At 40.2% G+C, this 19,274-nt stretch overlaps 1 protein-coding gene across 4 annotated transcripts in view; it reads right to left on the bottom strand.

The window, feature by feature from the left end:
- LMBR1 (limb development membrane protein 1) overlaps positions 1-19,274 on the bottom strand; it is a 211,306-nt gene that overhangs the window by 95,814 nt on the left and 96,218 nt on the right. Inside the window, exon 2 of one of the 4 annotated variants that reach the window (XM_050785720.1) lies at positions 12,919-12,996. The exons of the other annotated variants lie outside the window; for them this stretch is intronic. Within the exon in view, the coding sequence (XP_050641677.1) occupies positions 12,919-12,963 (45 nt within the window). The 5' untranslated portion in view covers positions 12,964-12,996. The remainder of the gene's footprint in view (positions 1-12,918; positions 12,997-19,274) is intronic. 4 annotated transcript variants of the gene reach the window in all.

The following is a 19,274-nucleotide window of genomic DNA, read 5'->3' as shown; positions in this document are numbered from 1 at the left end:
ACAAAACTAGTAACAGTAATAGTAACTAGTATCAAAAGTAGTATTACTAAGATATTAGAAAATAGAACAAAAAAGTAATAGTTAATATAGTAAAAAACGGAAAACAGGGTTAGCAAAATATTAACAAACATAACAAATTATATAAAATACAAAAACAGGAAATGATAAAAACCAAATATATCTACTATAACTATATATGCAAATTAGGTCAAAAACCAAAATTAACTGTCTAAGACCTATCAAAACTAAAGTGATACTAAAAGTGAAAATGATTAAAAAATTATGGTTTAATATTTAAAAAATGTAACAGGAATCTGGTTTAAATATAGAAGAATGCAAAACAAAAAACATTAAATGGGATAAAGTAGGACATTTTATACTGATGAAATTTACTATCCACTATATTATTATGTTCTTAGATTAACTGATGAGTACACAGGGCTTCATTGTCATTATTCTTCATACTATATTTAAATAAATAGAAAATCAGACTGGGCGCAGTGGCTCACACCGGTAATCCCAGCACTTTGGGAGGCCGAAGCGGGTGGATCACTTGAGGTCAGGAGTTCAAGACCAGCATGATGAAAGCCCATCTCTACTAAAAACACAAAAATTAGCTAGGCCCGGTGGTGGGCACCTGTAATCCCAGCTACTCGGGAGGCTGAAACAGGAGAATCGCTTGAACCTGGGAGGCAGAGGCTGCAGTGAGCCAAGACTGTGCCACTACGCTCCAGCCTGGGCGACAGAGCAAGACTCGGTCTCAAAAAAACAAAAAACTAAATAAATAAATAAAATAGAAAATCTTTATTCATTACATCTACATGTTTATGCAAATTTGATATTAATAAGAAATTCATTTAAAATTTTAAAAATAAAAAATTCCTAAGTATGCGTCCATTGTGATGAGCTGCCACTCCTCAGTAATACCATCAGCTTCGGAGGCAGCCGAAGGTCAGAGAGCCCAGCCTCGACATTAGAGGGCCTCAGGGCACTGAGGGCCTAACTGGGTGGTTTGGCTTCAGCAGTGGATGAGGAAATAGGGTTTCCCCCAGGAGGTCTCTGCCACTTTTTCACACGAAACTTTGATGCCAGGTAGGGCCAGGCAGGTTGAGCTCTAGGACAGACCATTGTTATTTGGCCAGGAGGCCTGTTAAGCCTCTTCCATTTTACTGGGCATGGAATCTAAGTTGCTCCGCCCCAGAAGCGGGATGCCAGGCTAGAGAGTCACATGGCCCCACAGGCCGGGCAATCCATTTCAACAAGGGCTGAGCAGATTCACTGCCGTCCGTTCTCAGGAGTCCGCTCACAGGCAGTGGCAGCCAGGAGAGGCACTGCTATTTCAGGAATTGGTCTCGTGGAGTACTTGGGAGCTATTAAGTCTCTCATAAAAGCTGTGATATTGCTTCTCCTCCTGGGGCCCTATACTGTTTATATTGGGCCAAAGGGAGGGCACAGTCCCTGAGGCCAAGCATGCATAGTACGATCATATAAAACATGAATACCAATTTAATAGAGCCAGCAGTACAAGCTACACCACAAACGGAAGAAGCCCAAAGACCCTACTCAAAAGGTCACCTGACGCCAGGCTCAGTAGCTCACACCTGTAATCCCAGTGTGTTAGGAAGCTGAGGCAGGAAGATCACTTAAGGTCAGGTGTTCAAGACCAACCTAGCCAATACAGTGAGACTCTGCCTTTACAGAAAAAAAAAAAATGTTTAACAATTAGCTGGGCACAGTGGTTCATACCTGTAATCCTAGCACTTTGGGAGGCCAAGATAGAAGGATTGCTTGAGCCCAGGAGTCCAAGGCTGCAGTAAGCTATGATGATACCACTGCACTCCAGCCTGAGCAACAACGGCGAGACCTATTTGATTTTTTTCATTTTTTTTAAAAACGGTTTGAGTCTTGCCCAAACTTTATCGGTTGAATTCAGTGTTTTTCCTACTCTGGGAATGCTGACCAAGGAGTGCCGTATGTGCCTGACTCAGGGTCTACAGCAACAGCTGCCAGGAGATGATCTCCTGTGGGAGTGTGAGGAGTGCAGGTAGGAAGGGGGCAACTGGTAGGCACTTATCCTCCTTGGTCCCTCACTCCAAGGTCAGTAGATGGGTACCCATGCTATGTCCTTTGCCAAGTACCTACTGGTGTCCAGCTAGCACCGTGACCTGTAGATCTGTTCTTTCTGCCTTGTGCAGACAGCCATGCTCCGCCCTGAAATTCTGCTATGTTCAGCCACTCCTCCACCCACAGCCTCAGCCCCATCACCATGCTATGTCTGCACAGTGCTATTAGGCAAAGTTTTGCATCACTTTTGCTTTGAGGGCCACCCACGGATACTCATCAAATGAATTTCTGATGTTTGCGTCCACTCCAAGCTCTACATTGGATGGCAAGGCCCTCACTGCCGACACGGCTCATTTCAGGACTGAGACTCCTTGACTCAGCAGCCCCACCAATAATGCCTTCTGACTGGAGCTGGGAGCTTACTGCCCTGCTGTCATACCAACATTCCTTCCTCTTACAACAGGAGAGGGGTGAGAGACAGGCAAAGCACCATTCAGACCCATTATAGGTAGGAGCAAAGTAATTACCAGGGGCCTTTCCTCCTCCGCCTCCCTCTCACCACTGAGTTGAGTATATCCACCACCAGATCTGAAGAGTCTTTTCATATCACTAAACCTGGAATGCAAGGTCCTTGTTCCTCCTCTTCACCATCCAATCTCATTGCCAAAACTGTCAGGTCTGGGGTCCGGTTCTATCCCTACAAATCAATAAGTTAGCCTGTCGCAGTTACATGGATGCTAGCCGGAGACACAAGACTCCTGGATCAGAAGCAAAGGATTTTATTACTCCGGGTACAGCAAGCAGCATGAGTGTCAGCATGTCACTTTCCCTGCTCCCAAGTCTTATGGATGGAAGTCGCACATGTGACGGATCTGTGCAGCAGCGAAAGAACAGTGAGCATGGGGAATCCACTGTTTCCATAGCACGTGGTAATAAGCCTGGCTGCTCTGTGGCCCAGAGGGAGCCATCACTTCATCCCTCAAGTTTGCTCAGAAGAAACACAACCCTAACAAATGGCCCAGGGAAAGAGCAGTCAGGACCTCATAGTCTTGGCACACCCAGAAAGAAAACGCAAGAATGCTCAGGGCCCACGCAGACTGCCTCTCCTAACACACCTCTCCATCAGTCTGTGACTGCCCAAGAATGAAAAAATATTAACAATGATACATAGCATCTGAAAAATAATTAACAAGGTTGATTTAATAAACTTAAAGTAATCCCTTATAGGGAATATACCTCTATTTCAATCACTAAAGAAAATTTACAAAAATGAATTTGAGGCCGGGCACAATGGCTCACGCCTGTAATCCCAGCACTTTGGGAGGCTGAGGCGGGCAGATCACGAGGTCAGGAGATCGAGACCATTCTGGCGAACATGGTGAAACCCTGTCTCTACTAAAAATACAAAAAAATCAGCCAGGCGTGGTGGCGGCGCCTGTAGTCCCAGCTACACGGGAGGCTGAGGTGGGAAGATCACTTCAGCTCAGGAGTTTGGGGTTACAGTGAGCTATGATCGCACTAGTGTACTCTAACCTGGGCAACAGAGTGAAATCCTGTCTCAGAAACAAATAAATAAAACAAAATAAAACAGGAAATTAAAGTAAGTATAATAAAAAAGTAAAAAAGTAGGAAAAATAAATCAAAGAATTCAGAATTCAAAAGAATTCTGATAAACGTCTGGTTAGAAAAATCAAGAAAATAAAGTAGCAAAAACACATTAGAAATAAGAAAAAATATAATCAAGACATAAAATTTTAAAAAGAATACCAAGTATAACTGTCAATAAATGGAAAAACAAATGACTTGAAGAACTAGAAAACCAAGAGCAAACCAACCCCAAAGCTAGCAGAAGACAAGAAATAAATAAAATCAGAGCTGACCTGAATGAAATAGAGACACAAAGAACCATATGAAAGATCAGTGAAACCAGGAGTTGATTCTTTGAAAGAACAAATAAGGTAAATAGACTGCTAGCTAGACTAATAAAGACAAAAAGAAGATCCAAATAATCACTATCAGAAATGACAAAGAGGGCATTACCACTGACCCCACAGAAATACAAAAAACCATCGGGGATTATTACAAACACTTCTATGCACACAAACTAGAAAACTTACAAGAAATGGATAAACATACAAACATTCCGGGAAACATACAACCTCCCAAGACTGAAACAGGAAGAAATTCAAACCCTGAACAGAAGAATAATGAGTTCTGAAACTGAATCTGTAATAAAAAGTCAACTGACTAGAAAACACTCAGGATCAGACAAATTCATGACCGAATCCTATCAAATATTTAAAGAACAGCTGGTACCATTCCTGCTGAAACTATTCCAAAACTTTAAAAATGAAGGATGCCTCCCTAACTCATTCTATGAGGCCAGCATCATTCTGATACCTAAACCTGGCTAAGACACAAAAAGAAAAAGAAAACTTCACACCAATATTCTTGATAAACTTAGAAGCAAAATCCTCAACAAAATACTAGCAAACCAAATCCACCAGCACATCAAAAAGCTAATCCACCATGATCAAGTGGGCTTTATCCCTGGGATGCAAGGTTGGTTCAACACACTCAAATCAATAAATGTGATTCATCACATAAACAAAACTAAAAACAAAACCACATGATTGGCCAGGCATGGTGGCTCAGCCTGTAATCCCAGCACTTTGGGAGGCTGAGGCAGGTGGATCACGAGGTCAGGAGTTCAAGACCAGCCTGACCAAGGTGAAACCTCGTCTCTACTAAAAATACAAAAATTAGCCAGGCATGGTAGCACACGCCTGTAATCCCAGCTACTCAGGAGGCAGAGGCAGGAGAACCCCTTGAACCCGGGAGGCAGAGGTTTCAGTGAGCCAAGATCGCGCCACTGCACTCCAGCCTGGGTGACAGAGTGAGACTTCGTCTCAAAAAAAAAAGAACCACATGATCATCTCAACAGATGCAGAAAAAGCTTTCTATAAAATTCAACATCCCTTCATGTTAAAAACTCAACAAACTAGGCTTTGAAGGAACACACCTCAAAATAATAATAAGAGCCATCTTTGACAAACCCACAGCCAGTATCATACGGAACAGGCAAAAGCTGGAAGTGTAGCCCCTTGAGAACACCGTAACAAGACAAGGATGCCCATTCTCACCACTCCTATTCAGCATATTAGTGGGAAGTCCTGGCCAGAGCAATCTCGCAAGAGAAAGAAATAAAAGGCTGGGTGTGGTGGCTCACATCCATAATCCCAACACTTTGGGAGGCCAAGCTGGGTACATCACCTGAGGTCAGGCGTTTGAGACCAGCCTGGCCAAGATGGTGAAGTCCCACATCTACTAAAAATAAAAAAGTTAGCTGGGCGTGGTGGCAGACACCTGTAGTACCAACTACTAGGGAGACTGAGGCAGGAGAATAGTTTGAACCCAGGAGGCAGAGGTTGCAGCAAGCCGAGATTGGGCCACTGCACTCCAGCCTGGGCAACAAAAAAAGAAAAGAAGAGAAGAGAGGAGAGGAGGGGAGAGGAGGAGCATTCAAATAGGAAGAGAGGAAGTCAAATTATCTGTTTGTAAACGACATAATTTTATACCTAGAAAATCCCATAGTCTCTGCCAGAAAGCTGCTGGATCTGTCAAACAATGCCAGCAAAGTTTTGGGATATAATATCAATGTACAAAAATCAGTAGCACTTCTATACACCAATAACATCCAAGAATGGCCATAAAAAAATAAAATAAACCTAGAAATACAGCTAGTCAGGGAGGTGAAAGGCCTCTACAACAAGAATTACAAAACACTGCTCAAGGAAATCAGAGATAACACAAATAAATGCAAAAACATTCCATGTTCATGGATAGGAAGAATCACTGCTAAAATGGCCATACTGCCCAAAACAATTTAGAGATTCAATGCCATTCCTACCAAACTACCAATGACGTTCTTCACAGAATTTTTAAAAACTACTCTAAAATTCATATGGAACCAAAAGAGCCCATATAGTCAAAGCAATCCTAAGCAAGAAGAACAAAACTGGAGGCATCACACTACCCAACTTCAAACTATACTACAAGGCTACAGTAAACCAAAAGAGCACGGTACTGGTATAAAAACAGAACAGACACATAGCTCAATTGGACACATAGATCAATAGAGAGCCCAGAAATAAAGCCACACACCTACAACCATCTGATCGTCAACAAAATCAACAAAAACAAGCAAGCGGGAAAGGACTCCCTCTTCAATAAATGGTGCTGGGATAACTGGCTAGCCATAAGCAGAAGATTGAAACTGGATCCCTTCCTTACTCCATATACAAAAATTGATTCAAGATGGATTAAAGACTTAAATGTAAAACCTAAAACTGTTAAAAACCCTGGGAAAAAAACCTAGGAAATACCATTCTAGACAGAGGCCCTGGCAAAGATTTCATGATGAAGACACCAAAAGTAACTAAAACAAAAACAAAAATTGACAAAACGGACCAAATTAAACTAAACAGCTTCTGCACAGCAAGAAACAAGCAAACAAACAAACAAACCTACCAACAGAGTAAACAACAAGTTAAAGAAAAGGAGAAAATATTTGCAAACTATGCATCTGACAAAGGTCTAATATCCAGAATCTATAAGGAACTTAAACACATTAATATGCAAAAACAACCACACTAAAAAGTGGACAAAGAACAGGAAGAGACACTTTTCAAAAAAAGAAATACATGCAGCCAACAAGCACATGAAAAAAATGCCAACAACACTAATCATTAGAGAAATGCAAATCAAAATCACAACGAGACACCACCTCGGCCGGGCACGGTGGCTCATGCCTGTACTTGGGAGGCGGAGGCAGGCGGATCACGAGGTCAGGAGATAGAGACCATCTCGACTAACACAGTGAAACCCCATCTCTACTGAAAAAATACAAAAAAATTAGCTGGGCGTGGTGGCAGGCGCCTGTAGTCCCAGCTACTAGGGAAGCTGAGGCAGGAGAATGGCGTGAAACCAGGAGGCGGAGCTTGCAGTGGACTGAGATGGTGCCACTGCACTCCAGCCTGGGCGACAGAGCGAGACTCCGTCTCAAAAAAAAAAGAGAGAGAGAGAAGAAAGAAAGAGACACCACCTCCTACCAGTCAGAATTTCTATTATTAAAAAGTCAAATAAACAACAGATGCTGGTGAGGTTGTAGAGAAAAGGGAATCCTCATATACTGCTGGTGGGAATAAAAATTAGTTCAGCCATGTAGAAAGCAGTGTGGCGATTTCTTAAAGAACTTAAAACAGAACTACCATTTGATCCAGCAATCCCATTATTGGGTATATACTCAAAGGAATATAAATAATTCTAACATAAAGATATATGCACTCATATGTTTACTGCAGCACTATTCACAATAGCAAAGGCATGGAATAAACCTAAATGCTTAAGGGTAGACTGAATAAAGAAAATGTGGTACATATACACCATGGAATACTATGCAGCCATAAAAATAAATGAGATCGGCCAAGTGCGATGGCTCACGCCTGTAATCCCAGTGCTTTGGGAGGCTGAGGTGGGCAGATCATCTGAGGTCAGGACCAGTCTGGCCAACATGGTGAAACCTCAACTTTACTAAAAATACACAAATTAGCCGGGTGTGGTGGTGGGCGCCTGTAGTCCCAGCTACTCGGGAGGCTAAGGCAGGAGAATCACTTGAACCTAGGAGGCAGAGGTTGCAGTGAGCCACGATTGTGCCACTGCATTCCAGCCTGGGTGACAAGAACAAGACTCCATCTCAATAAAAAGGAATGAGATCGTGTCTTTTGCAGCAACATGTATGGAGCTGGAGGCCACTGTCCTAAGCGAACTAATGCAGGGACAGAAATCCAAACACTGCATGTTCTCCCCTATAAGTGGGAGCTAAACATTGAGTACACATGGACACAAAGAAGGGAACAACAGACACTGGGGCCTACCTGAAGGTGGATGGTGGGACAAGGGGAAGGATCTATCTATCTAACAGGTACTATGCTTATAACCTGGGTGACGAAGACAAGCACGGTGGCTCTCGCCTGTAATCCCAGCACTTTGGGAGGCCCAGGTGGGTGGATCACTTGAGGTCAGAAGTTCAAGACCAGCCTGGTGTAACCCCATCTCTACTGAAAATACAAAAATTAGCTGGGTGTGGTGGCACCCGCCTATAATCCCAGCTACTCAGGAGGCTGAGGCAGGAGAAGCACTTGAACCTGGAAGGTGGAAGTTGCAGTGAGCCAAGATCAAGCCACTGCAATCCAGCTCGGGCAACAAAGCGAGACTATGTCTCAAAAAAAATTAAAAATGAAGATCTTCCTAAACAATTTTACCAACTACCTTAAAAGATCACACATGTACACATACACTTACAAACTAAACAACCTCCACCTCTAATTGTAAAAAAACAGATGAATGAATTATTATACTTCCATAGCATAAGACATTATATCTTAAATCATGGGGAATGTTCATAATATAATCTTTTTTTTTTTTTTTTTTGAGACGGAGTCTCGCTCTGTCGCCCAGGCTGGAGTGCAGTGGCCGGATCTCAGCTCACTGCAAGCTCCGCCTCCCGGGTTCGGGCCATTCTTCTGTCTCAGCCTCCTGAGTAGCTGGGACTACAGGCGCCTGCCACCTCGCCCGGCTAGTTTTTTGTATTTTTTAGTAGAGATGGGGTTTCACCGTGTTAGCCAGGATGGTCTCGATCTCCTGACCTAGTGATCCGCCCGTCTCGGCCTCCCAAAGTGCTGGGATTACAGGCTTGAGCCACCGCGCCCGGCCCATAATATAATCTTACTGCATGCACAGAATGACCTATTTTTAAAAATACATTTAGAAAAAATATGTGAATATGTATAATTAAGTCTTATCTCTAGAATTACAATTACAGGGAATAATTCTTCCATTATACTTTACGCTTTTCTGGTTTTTTCTGAGTTTTTTAGAGTGGGTGTGTATGACTTATGTAATAAGAGTACCAACTAATGTTGTTTTTAATTTTTAATTTTTTCTTAAAAGAAGTAACTTCCAAGAGATTGGAACTCAAAAAAGCTTTTAAAAAATATGTCTGAATTCAGCATACTAAGCTGGTTAAGAGCCCCAACGCCAGCAGTAAATTGCTTAGGTCCAAATCCTGGTTCCACCACTGTATAACCTCGGGCAAATTACTAAGCTTTGCTGTGCCTCAGTTTCCTCCTGTGTGAAATGAGGATATTAACAGCACCCCTACCTCATAGGGTTGTTAGAAAGATCAAATGAGTATTTTATATATATGAGTTTTATATATTTTTTATATATGTAAATTATATATTTTTTTATATATATGCTTAGGATACTATCTGGTGCTTAGTAAACACAATGTAATGGTTCATTATAATGACTCAAATTATTACGTTTGTCTCTGAAATCTCCAAGGCTTGGGAGTTCACATATCATTTGTGTTTTTAAATTAAATTTATGCCACCTTCTAATCCCATCCTGTCACCCTCTCCCCAACTTTGTTCCCTATCATCTACCAACCTGTAAGAAGCAGTCCCATCTTTCTCAATGATATGAGCACCTGGTTCACAAGTACTTCTTATCACATCCCCTGCCCTCATAAGTAACATCCTGGCTCATCCCCTCAATTCCAATGAGCTTCATTCCCATTCTACTGTAGACACCCACACATGCATTAATCCTATTCCAAAATCTCTCAGGCTCACCTCTAAGAACCCCAACTTTCAAACTGCCCTCTTAGTCTACAACTTCCTATCTTTTCCTGTCCCCTCAGTGCCCTAGCCTAGCTCTGCCTCCACATCATTAGAACCTTCACTCCCTTGTTCCCTCCCAATCCTTCCAATCGGTCTTCTCTTTCCCCGGCCTCAACCCCATGGTTCACTAGTGAATTTTAATGATGAGCCAGCATCAACAATATTCTAGAGCTCCTTGAACCTCTGGCTTCCACCAGACCAGCTTCAACAATCCCCTGGCACCTACTCCTTGATTCCCAGCCCTGTCAAAAAAAAAGTTTGTATTATACAATCATGAGAAAGTTTTACGACGACATTCCAAAGTGGGCCTTCAATGCTACTTGGCAATCTTTATACTGATCTCTGGCTGACTTTAGCAATTTTCACAACTTTTTTGTTGTTTGTTTGTTTGTTTGTTTGTTTGGAGATGGAGTCTTTCCTGTCGCCCAGGCTGGAGTGCAATGGCGCGATCTCGGCTCACTGCAAGCTCCACCTCTGGGTTCACGCCATTCTCCCACCTCAGCCTTCCAAGTAGCTGGGACTACAGGCACCCGCCACCATGCCCGGCTAATTTTGTTTTTGTATTTTTAGTAGGGACGGGGTTTCAATCTCATCTCTTGGTCTCAGGATGAGACCAAGATGGTCTCAATCTCCTGACCTCATGATCCACCTGCCTCGGCCTCCCAAAGTGCTGGGATAACAGGTGTGAGAGTCACCATGCCCAGCCTTTCACAACATTTTTAAAAATGTTTTCCTTTCTTTTTGATCAAAAATCTCATCCTCTACTTTCTTCCAACTACAGCTGACTTTACCTCTACCTCAATAGGACACAGCTGAGTGGGGTCTGTGAGTCCCTCACCTTCCCTCCTCTACACCTTAGCTTCTGTTTCCATTTCTATTTCTTTCATTCTGTAAAAGAAAATACCTTGAATCCCTTTTCTCCTGTGGCCCAATCTCAGATGTTCACCTTCTCACATGTCATATCAGTGCTTCTCAAATGTCTACCTGCATCGTAATCACCAAGGGGCTTGCCAAGTCCTGAGCATCAGCCCCAAAGTGATACCTCAGTTGATTCTGATGAAGACAGTTCACAGATATATTGCTCAGTTTTTACCTAAGTGATCTTGCCTCTTCTCTTCCAATAGCCAGCAACTCTGAAGTTTATATCTTTAGTCCAAATCTTACTGCTGTGGCCAAGAACCATACATACCAACTGCCATCTTTCATTAGACATCTCACTGGTACCTTAAACTTAATTCTAAGACCAAACTCACCGTTTTATTTTCTATCTCTGCTCCTCCTTCAGTATCACATACCTGAATACATGATGTCATTATCCACTTTGCTGTTTATGCCAGATACTTTGGAAACACCCTTGTCACCTACTTTTCCTGCTGAACCCCATACCCAACCCCCACCATACACGCTGAGCCTCGGTCCAGTCAAACACCAAGTGCTTCTGATGCTACTGTGTAATTACAACTCAAATTCATCCCTTCTTTTCCTACTGCCACCATAACCCATCCAAGATGATGATTTTATTTTAGATACACAAATAATAACAAGAAATGTCTGAAATACTCACATGTTTAAGCAATCAATTCAGAAACATTTAGCCAAAAGAACTCTCTGCAGTCAAATCATATAAATTGCTCAAAAAGTCATTTCAAATTAGTCAATATTTCTTTTGAAAGCCAGTAAATAACTCACAAAAAGAAATCTGCTACCTTTCTAGTTATCGAGCTACATTAAAAGAGTGAATCAACAACACTAATAGAAAAGGCTGCCACGGCACAAGTCATCAAAATTATTTAATATGATTATGCTTGTCCTATAAAATACTGAAGATAACTGATATAGTAAGAAAGAGCCGTTATTCTGACTTAATCCACTAGGAGGCTAGGATAGTTAAGTTTTCCCTTTTGTTAATTTTATTTTCTTTCTGTGATTAAATGAGACAAAACCTATCCAACTTAAAATCAATTAAATACCACACGCGTCAGCTTTAGATAAACCTTAAAAAAAGATAAATATGTTCGTTAAATGCAATGTGGCAAATTTTTTACCTTCAAAACTTTGAGCTAGAGAGAAGAGAGATGATGGGACTATAAATAGTCAGAGATTTAATTTGCTAATTCAGCTTCCACTAGTAAATATACAAGTACTAAAAATCTATAAGCTGTTATCACTATCTTTCTTGAGATCATAAAAATATTACCGAGCTTCAAGAACACAGCCTTTATGGCATGCCATGTGTGAGATTTTTAGACTTTTGGATGCCATTCTGACTGCAAAGTAATGAAAAGCATTGTGAGCACTTTTATCACCTCCATTAATCACCAGCAGCACAGCATATAAACAAAAAATATGCCGACTGCTCATTTTTCCATTAAGGGTCAGAATCAGGAGCTAGAAAGCCCCAGGGGGAAGCTTCCTATCAACTCCATTCTTGCATATACTGAGCTAAAAGATGTGCCAGATGTCAGAATAACTTATTAAAATGCCCTTCAAACAACAAAGTGGCAAAACACTGTAAACAAGGAAGAAGGTCTCCATTGTTCCTCTTAGTGAGAATCCAGCATCACAGGACTATAAGAACTTCTATTTATTATCAATAACTGTACTTTCTTCACCTAGTTTTGAATGCTTAGATTCTGTCACCAGGATTTCATGTACTTCACAATATTTTTATTTCCCAGTATGAACACTTATCCTGCCATCCCCCACAAAAAAACCATAAGTTTAAATTACTTTAGCGAAACTCCACCCTTCTTATTAAAATTGCACTATAAGCACTCAGTGTATTAGAAACATCACTGAAATTAAGTGCTTTTCTGCCAATGAAACACCAGTTGTTTTGAGTAAGCTATAGAATTAATCACGTTAATTTCACACTGGCATTTTTTGAAATCACAATAACCTCAATATTATAAAAGGTTAAATTAGATGAACTAGATTGGTAAAGACTAAATGCTTGCAGACACATAGATTTCTTTTAGATTTAAATGGGAATTAAATGGATAGTCTACTACACTAAAATGGTTATGATATAATTGCTTCTTGGAATTTTTGTGCTGGTCAATTATACATTTAATTCACATCAATGAAGTGAAAATTACAATGTACTTACAAAAGCTCTCTGGAGAAGCTGTAATGTTTCTATGGTGATGAACATTTAAACAAGGTTTTGCCTGGACATCTTGCCCTCCTGTAAGGGATGTAAAAACCACTTCATACACTATGTCTCTACCCTTTAGGAAGCCTGGGAAAACCTCTACATTCACAGAACATTTAAAATAATATCAAGCTATTGTTTCCACTTAATAAAAAGGGTCTCTTAGTAACATTAAAATAAGGTTTGCTCAGCATGGCACCAAGATTGCACTGAACATACACACAGTCATCGGGGGAAGATCGGTAAAAGCGCTAATAAATAATAGAAAATAAAAGCAGGTATTAATTATTTTATTTTAAGCCATGAAAAAACTACAAACAAGCATCTCTAGAGAGTGCCAAACATTTCTCCCTTTGCTCCAAGTAATCATTAAGAGTATACACGAAAGAGCTTTGGTCTTCACGTCAAAGAAAACGGCTTTGTGAAAAGCTTTGTTAAACTCTATAGTAAAATAGTGAAATGTTTTTTAATATTAATATGCTATACAGTCTATTTTATATACAAATATACTTAATGTGGTCTATACAAGATGAAAAAATTAAAACTATAAGATGCTCACACTGCTAAAGCTGGACAAAAAGAAAGTGCTTGGGGTAAGTTAAAATAAAATACTAATATTGTTAGTTCATTGAATTTAGATGTCCATTGCATTAAAATTTGTGGGCAGAAATTTCCCATGATATTAGACAAATAAAAATCCTCCAGATTACAAATAAATTAATACAAGTTTTCAATATATAAATGAAAGAACTGAATTATAAAAAGACTACAGTAACTAGATATCAACATTTTTAAACATAATTCTAAATTTGGGAAAAAATATTTCTTAGTACACCACACCACATCAAATAATTCACTGGTTCGCTAGTAAGGCTCTTTTCTTCTATTTTTGTTCAACTAATTCTTCAGTTCAAAATTCATGGAAAAGAAGAAATGAGAACTAACACTTTCAGAGCTCCTACTAGTTGCTTTATACATGCTTACTGAATCTTTGCAATGTATTAAAAGGTAAATTTGATTACACATAACAAAGTTCACACTCAAAAGAGTGAAATAATTTGCCCGCATGCCAGAATTCACTTTCAATTCAGGTCTGTCAGCCCTCAGGGCCCTGTGTTTTCCACCCCTACCCTTCACCCCCACCTCCCCAGTGACAGAAATAAGACACAAAAGACAACACCACATGGAAACGAGGAAGTGGAGGAGAATGCTTAAAACAAACAAGACAAACCTATGATTTTAGTAAAGGACCTAAAGCAAAGGACCTAAAAGCTTCTTTTACCGGATCATTAATTTTCAGTTCCATAAAAACAAGCTCATACTGAAGTCAAATGCCCAGTCCTGTGAGAAATCTGTAATGCAGCAGAACATCTTAGCCAATATCCACTTTCGTTTCATGAAACACTCAAGAACAAACTCCAACGAAGATATAACAAAAGAAAGATCATTAGGGTTATCACTTATTATAGTGAAACATAAAAGACATTAAGGTTTAAAATATAATAAAAAGCAATGCCACATGATAATTTAGGTAATAGCATCATACTGCTTATGTGGCAAATAATACTTTACACAAAAAGCACTAGAAATTTCAAAACACCACAGAAGGTCCTTTATGACAGTGAACAAAACAGGAAAGACGTACATGAAAGCTTCCAGCTGCCTGCTCTCACTCCAGACTAGTTCCCCGTTAGCTCCTTTGGGCCCTTCTCTCCCAGTTTTCCACATTTCCTGCATCTCTCAATAAATAATAGCTACTTTGGGTGGGCAGTATGAGTGCAGACGCATACATACATATTAGTATTTTATTAATATATTTATATATTTTTCCATTGAAAATCAGCAAGTTGGCATTTGGTTTTATGTATCAGCCTCTGTTTAGCTAATGTGAGCTGATCACCAAGGGATAAATCACCCTTTTCCCTTTCTATTTTAAAATAAAAGTATACTATTTAGCTTTACATGTCTATTAAATACCTATGTATATACTACCCAACTAGAACAAACATTACGATGACCATCCTCCCAACCAAGTCAACCTTCTGTACCAACCTACCCACAGGTAACCACAAAACACTGCCATGTTTATCATCTATTTGTGTTTTTTAAAATTGTGGTAAAATATGTATAACATAAAATTCACCATCTCAACCATTTTTAAATGCACAGTTCAGTGGCATTACTACATTCACACTGTTACGGTACCATCACCACCATCCATCTCCAGAATTCTTTTCATATTCACCAACTGAAACTCTGTACCCATTAAACAATAACTTCCCCCACAATACACAATCCCTGGCAACCACTATGCTGCTTTCTGTTTCTACAAATTTGACGATGCTAGGTATCTCATATAAGAAGAATCATACGGAATTTGTCCTTTTGTGACTGGACTATTTAACTTAGCAAGGTTCATCCACGTTTGTGGCATGTGACATAATTTCCTTCTTTAGAGTCGAATAATACTTCATTGTATGGATATACCACATGTGGTTTACCCATTATTCATCATACACAGTGGGACTGCTTCCACACTTTAGGTATTGTGAATAATGCTGCTATGAACATGGGTGTACACGTACGTGTTGGAGTTCCTGCCTTCAATTCCTTCGGATGCATATCCAGAAGTGGAATTGCTGGATCAGATGGTAATTCCATTTTTAATTTTTTGAGGAATCGCCATATTGTTTTCTACACCAGCTCTTCCATTTTACACTCCCACCAACAATGCACAATATTTCCAATTCCTCCACATCCTTACCAATGCTTGCTGTTTTCTGGGTTTTGCTAGTAGTCATCTTAGTAGCAGGTACGAAGTGGTATCCACTGCAGTTTTTTGTTTGTTTGTTTTTGAAACAGGGTCTCACTTTGTCACGCAGGCTGGAGTGCAGTGGTACAATCTTGGCTCCCTGCAAGCTCTGCCTCCCACTTGAACCTCTGCCTCCCGGGTTCAAGTGATTCTTGTGCCTCAGCTACCCAAGTAGCTGGGATTACAGGCACACACCACCATGCCCAGCTAATTTTTGTATTTTTACTAGAGACAGGGTTTTGCCATATTGGCCAAGCTGGTCTTGAACTCTTGGCCTCAAGTGATCCTACTGCCTCAGCTTCCCAAAATGGAGAGATCACAGGAATGAGCCACTGGGCCCAGCCTCATTGTAGTTTTAATCTGCATTTCCCTGGTGATTAGGGATGTTGATCATCTTTTCATGTGCTTATTGACCATTTGTATATCTTCTTTGGATAGAGTTTGGTTGTCTATTTAGTTTCTTTGCCTATGTTGTAATATTTGATAGAGTAAGTTCCATCACCCAGTTCTTCAAAATTGCTCTGGCTATTCTTGGCTTTCTGCACTTCCATTAAATTTTTACTACCTGCTTGTCACATTCTATAAGAAAACTTTGCAGAATTTTTATCAGAATTGCAAAAACTCTAAAAATTATGAACACAGAATATCTATCAATTTATGTAGGTTTTCTTTAATATCTTTCTTGTTTTGAGACAGGGTCTTCCTTTATCACCAAGAGTGAAGTGCAGTGGTATAATCACGGCTCACTGCAGCTTCGAACTCCTGGGCTCAAACAATCCTCCCACCTTAGCCTCCCGAGAAGCTGGGACTATAGGCATGCACCAACCAGGCTCAGTTAATTTTTTTTTTAATTTTATTTTATAGAGACGGGGCCTCGCTATGTTGCCCAGACTAGTCTCGAACTCCTGGCCTCCTGCGATTCTCCCACCTCAGCCTCCCAAAGTGCTGGGATTATAGGCATGAGTGACTGTGCCCAGCCAACATCTTTCAATAAGATTTTTTGTTTCCATTATTGTTTCCATAAAGGCTTTAAATATCATTTGTTAGATTTATTTCAACATACCTTAGGCTGTCTCGCTATTATAATTAGATTTTCAGTTTGTTGCTGGTATTTATTGATTTTTTAAAAATATATTAATCCTGTACTCAGTGTCCTTGTTAAATTTTTTTATTTGAATAATCTATTTTTAAATTCAGTTAAGCTTGACTTTCTAGTTTTATTTACCGCTATGCAGGTTCATTAGGACGTGTGCAGGTACTGCATGAAAACATTCCTATCCACTCTAGATACTGCTCTTACCCATAACAGGAAAGAAAGAAGACAGCTCCTTCAATGGTGTAAGAGATCAGGCCATGTCAGCTCATCAACTTCATCATCAAAGTCTATGTGTAGAATCGGCTTCAGAAATGAAAGTCTTTTTTTGTCAGTTAATACCTTCGTAATTCTCACTCTTCTTGTTGTATTCTGTTTACTTTTTGTTATTTTGGGTTTGTTTGTTTGTTTGTTTTTACAGTATCACACTATAATAGCAGCTTGCTTCTAAAAGTGGTAACCAGCTCTGCATGGTGTAGAATGACTCAGCATTTCTGGCAATACTGAGGACTAGATATCCTTAAGTTTTTCTGTTAAAGAAAATCCTCTAGATAATATATTAAAAGTCTCCTTGAAATCTTTTTTGCCTACCAACTCTCTGAGTAATACACTGAGTTTGGGGCCTCTCATGGTGTTGGCTCTTCTCAAATGTTTATTCGTCTTTGAATTCTCCGTTCATCTCCGTATTTAAGAATTCTTGTCCTGCTTGTTCTCCTTATCATCTCCTGCCTCTGATGATACTGAATTTAGTGAATGGATCTAGAGTGGATGGAGGCGGGCAGGACTAATTCTGGAGGGCGTCTTGTACGTTGGTGGACCTTTATAAGCATTAACCTGAACTCTCACATCACCAGTACTCACGTTCACTACTTCAGCCCAAAGCCAATGCTACCGCTGCCTGCTGACTACAGCTGTCTTCCCAGCACCCTGCTTCTGTCTGTCCCTAATGTCCTTCAGTAGCAGAGTCACATGGTTTTAATTCTGTTAAAGTCAGGTCAAAGGAGAACCTGAGGAGTACAGATCATCAGAAATCCTAAAATTGATTTGCGAAACTGCATAATATCCTATGGGAAAATAAAATGAAATGTTGGGGTTATCTTTTTATACAGGGGGAAGTCAATTGGCTCTCTATTAGATAAAATCCACTATCTAAAGGTAAAAGGGCCCAGGCAGTGGAAAGTCAGTCAAAGGCACATACCCCTCTAGGACCCGGTAATCCCCAGGATCTATCACACAATGCCCAGGACTCCACTAACAGACACCTGCATCTCTTTTGCCCATTTCCAAGTCTTAGACAATTTTTCCTGACACCAGAAAAATGTATGTACACAAGATGAACTGTTTAAGAAGGACATAAAATATAAGTACACACTAATTATAGTAAAACAATAATCCAAGTACAAATGTTGAGGTACTTTGGAATGATACAAAATATGATTTGGGGCCAGGTGCAGTGGTGTGCGCCTGTAATCCCAGCTACTCGGGAGGCTGACGCGGGAGAATCACTTGAACCCAGGAGGCAGAGGCTACAATGAGCCAAGATCATGCCACTGCACTCCAGCCTGGCAGACAGGGCAAGACTCTGTCTCAAAAAACATAAAAACAAAAACAAACAAACAAAAAAAAACCTAAAATATGATTTCGGGTTAACTGGCATTCCATAAAATTGTAAAAATTAGAATATTAATGAAAACCCAACAGAAAGCAAGGTAAACAGGAAAATTAACCAAAACCATCAGTGTAATATGCTTCATGCAAGCCACGTAAGACACAGGAGAGGTAAACACTAAGAATCCTGACATACGGATGTATTCAGCAGTGGCTTGCAAACTTATAGGAATCATCTTGCAACCTTGAGAATGAGTTTCTGAACACTACCTTGGAAAAAATCTTCCTTAAACAGAACCTTAGGGTCGGGAGAGACTAAAACAACTACAAAGCTTTGCTCTGTTTGCTACAGAGCAAAGGACAGAAGAAAAGACCCAGGCTCCATATCTCTAGAATAAAGCTGAGCAGATTCAAGCAGAGACAATGAATCTTCCCAGAGGTGGAAACAAGGCCAGAGAATGCAAAAAAGTTAATACAGGACTGAATTACTACTATGTTCCAGATAAAAGGTCAGTAAAGCGAACAGGTAGAAGAGGAGTCATGAGTTCAAGATGATGGGTCACACACGCACTTTTTACCATAAAAGAAGGGAGAAATATACAATAAATCACCAATCTACATGTCCCTAACACTAGCAACAGTACCTAGCATGCAATAAGCCATCAAAAAATGCTAACTGAATGATTTAATTACGCCAGAGGACAGAAGCACCACCAGCAGACTAGTGACATTGAGAAGTTCCTAAAAGACAGCAAATAGATGGGATCAAATCTATGGGAAAATGTCCAGGGAAAGGTA

The sequence above is a fragment of the Macaca thibetana genome, chromosome 3 (assembly GCF_024542745.1).
Source record: "Macaca thibetana thibetana isolate TM-01 chromosome 3, ASM2454274v1, whole genome shotgun sequence".
NCBI classification, from domain to species: domain Eukaryota; kingdom Metazoa; phylum Chordata; class Mammalia; order Primates; family Cercopithecidae; genus Macaca; species Macaca thibetana.
The sequence above is the reverse complement of the archived record's forward strand: the minus strand, read 5'-3'. Positions and strand labels throughout refer to the sequence as shown.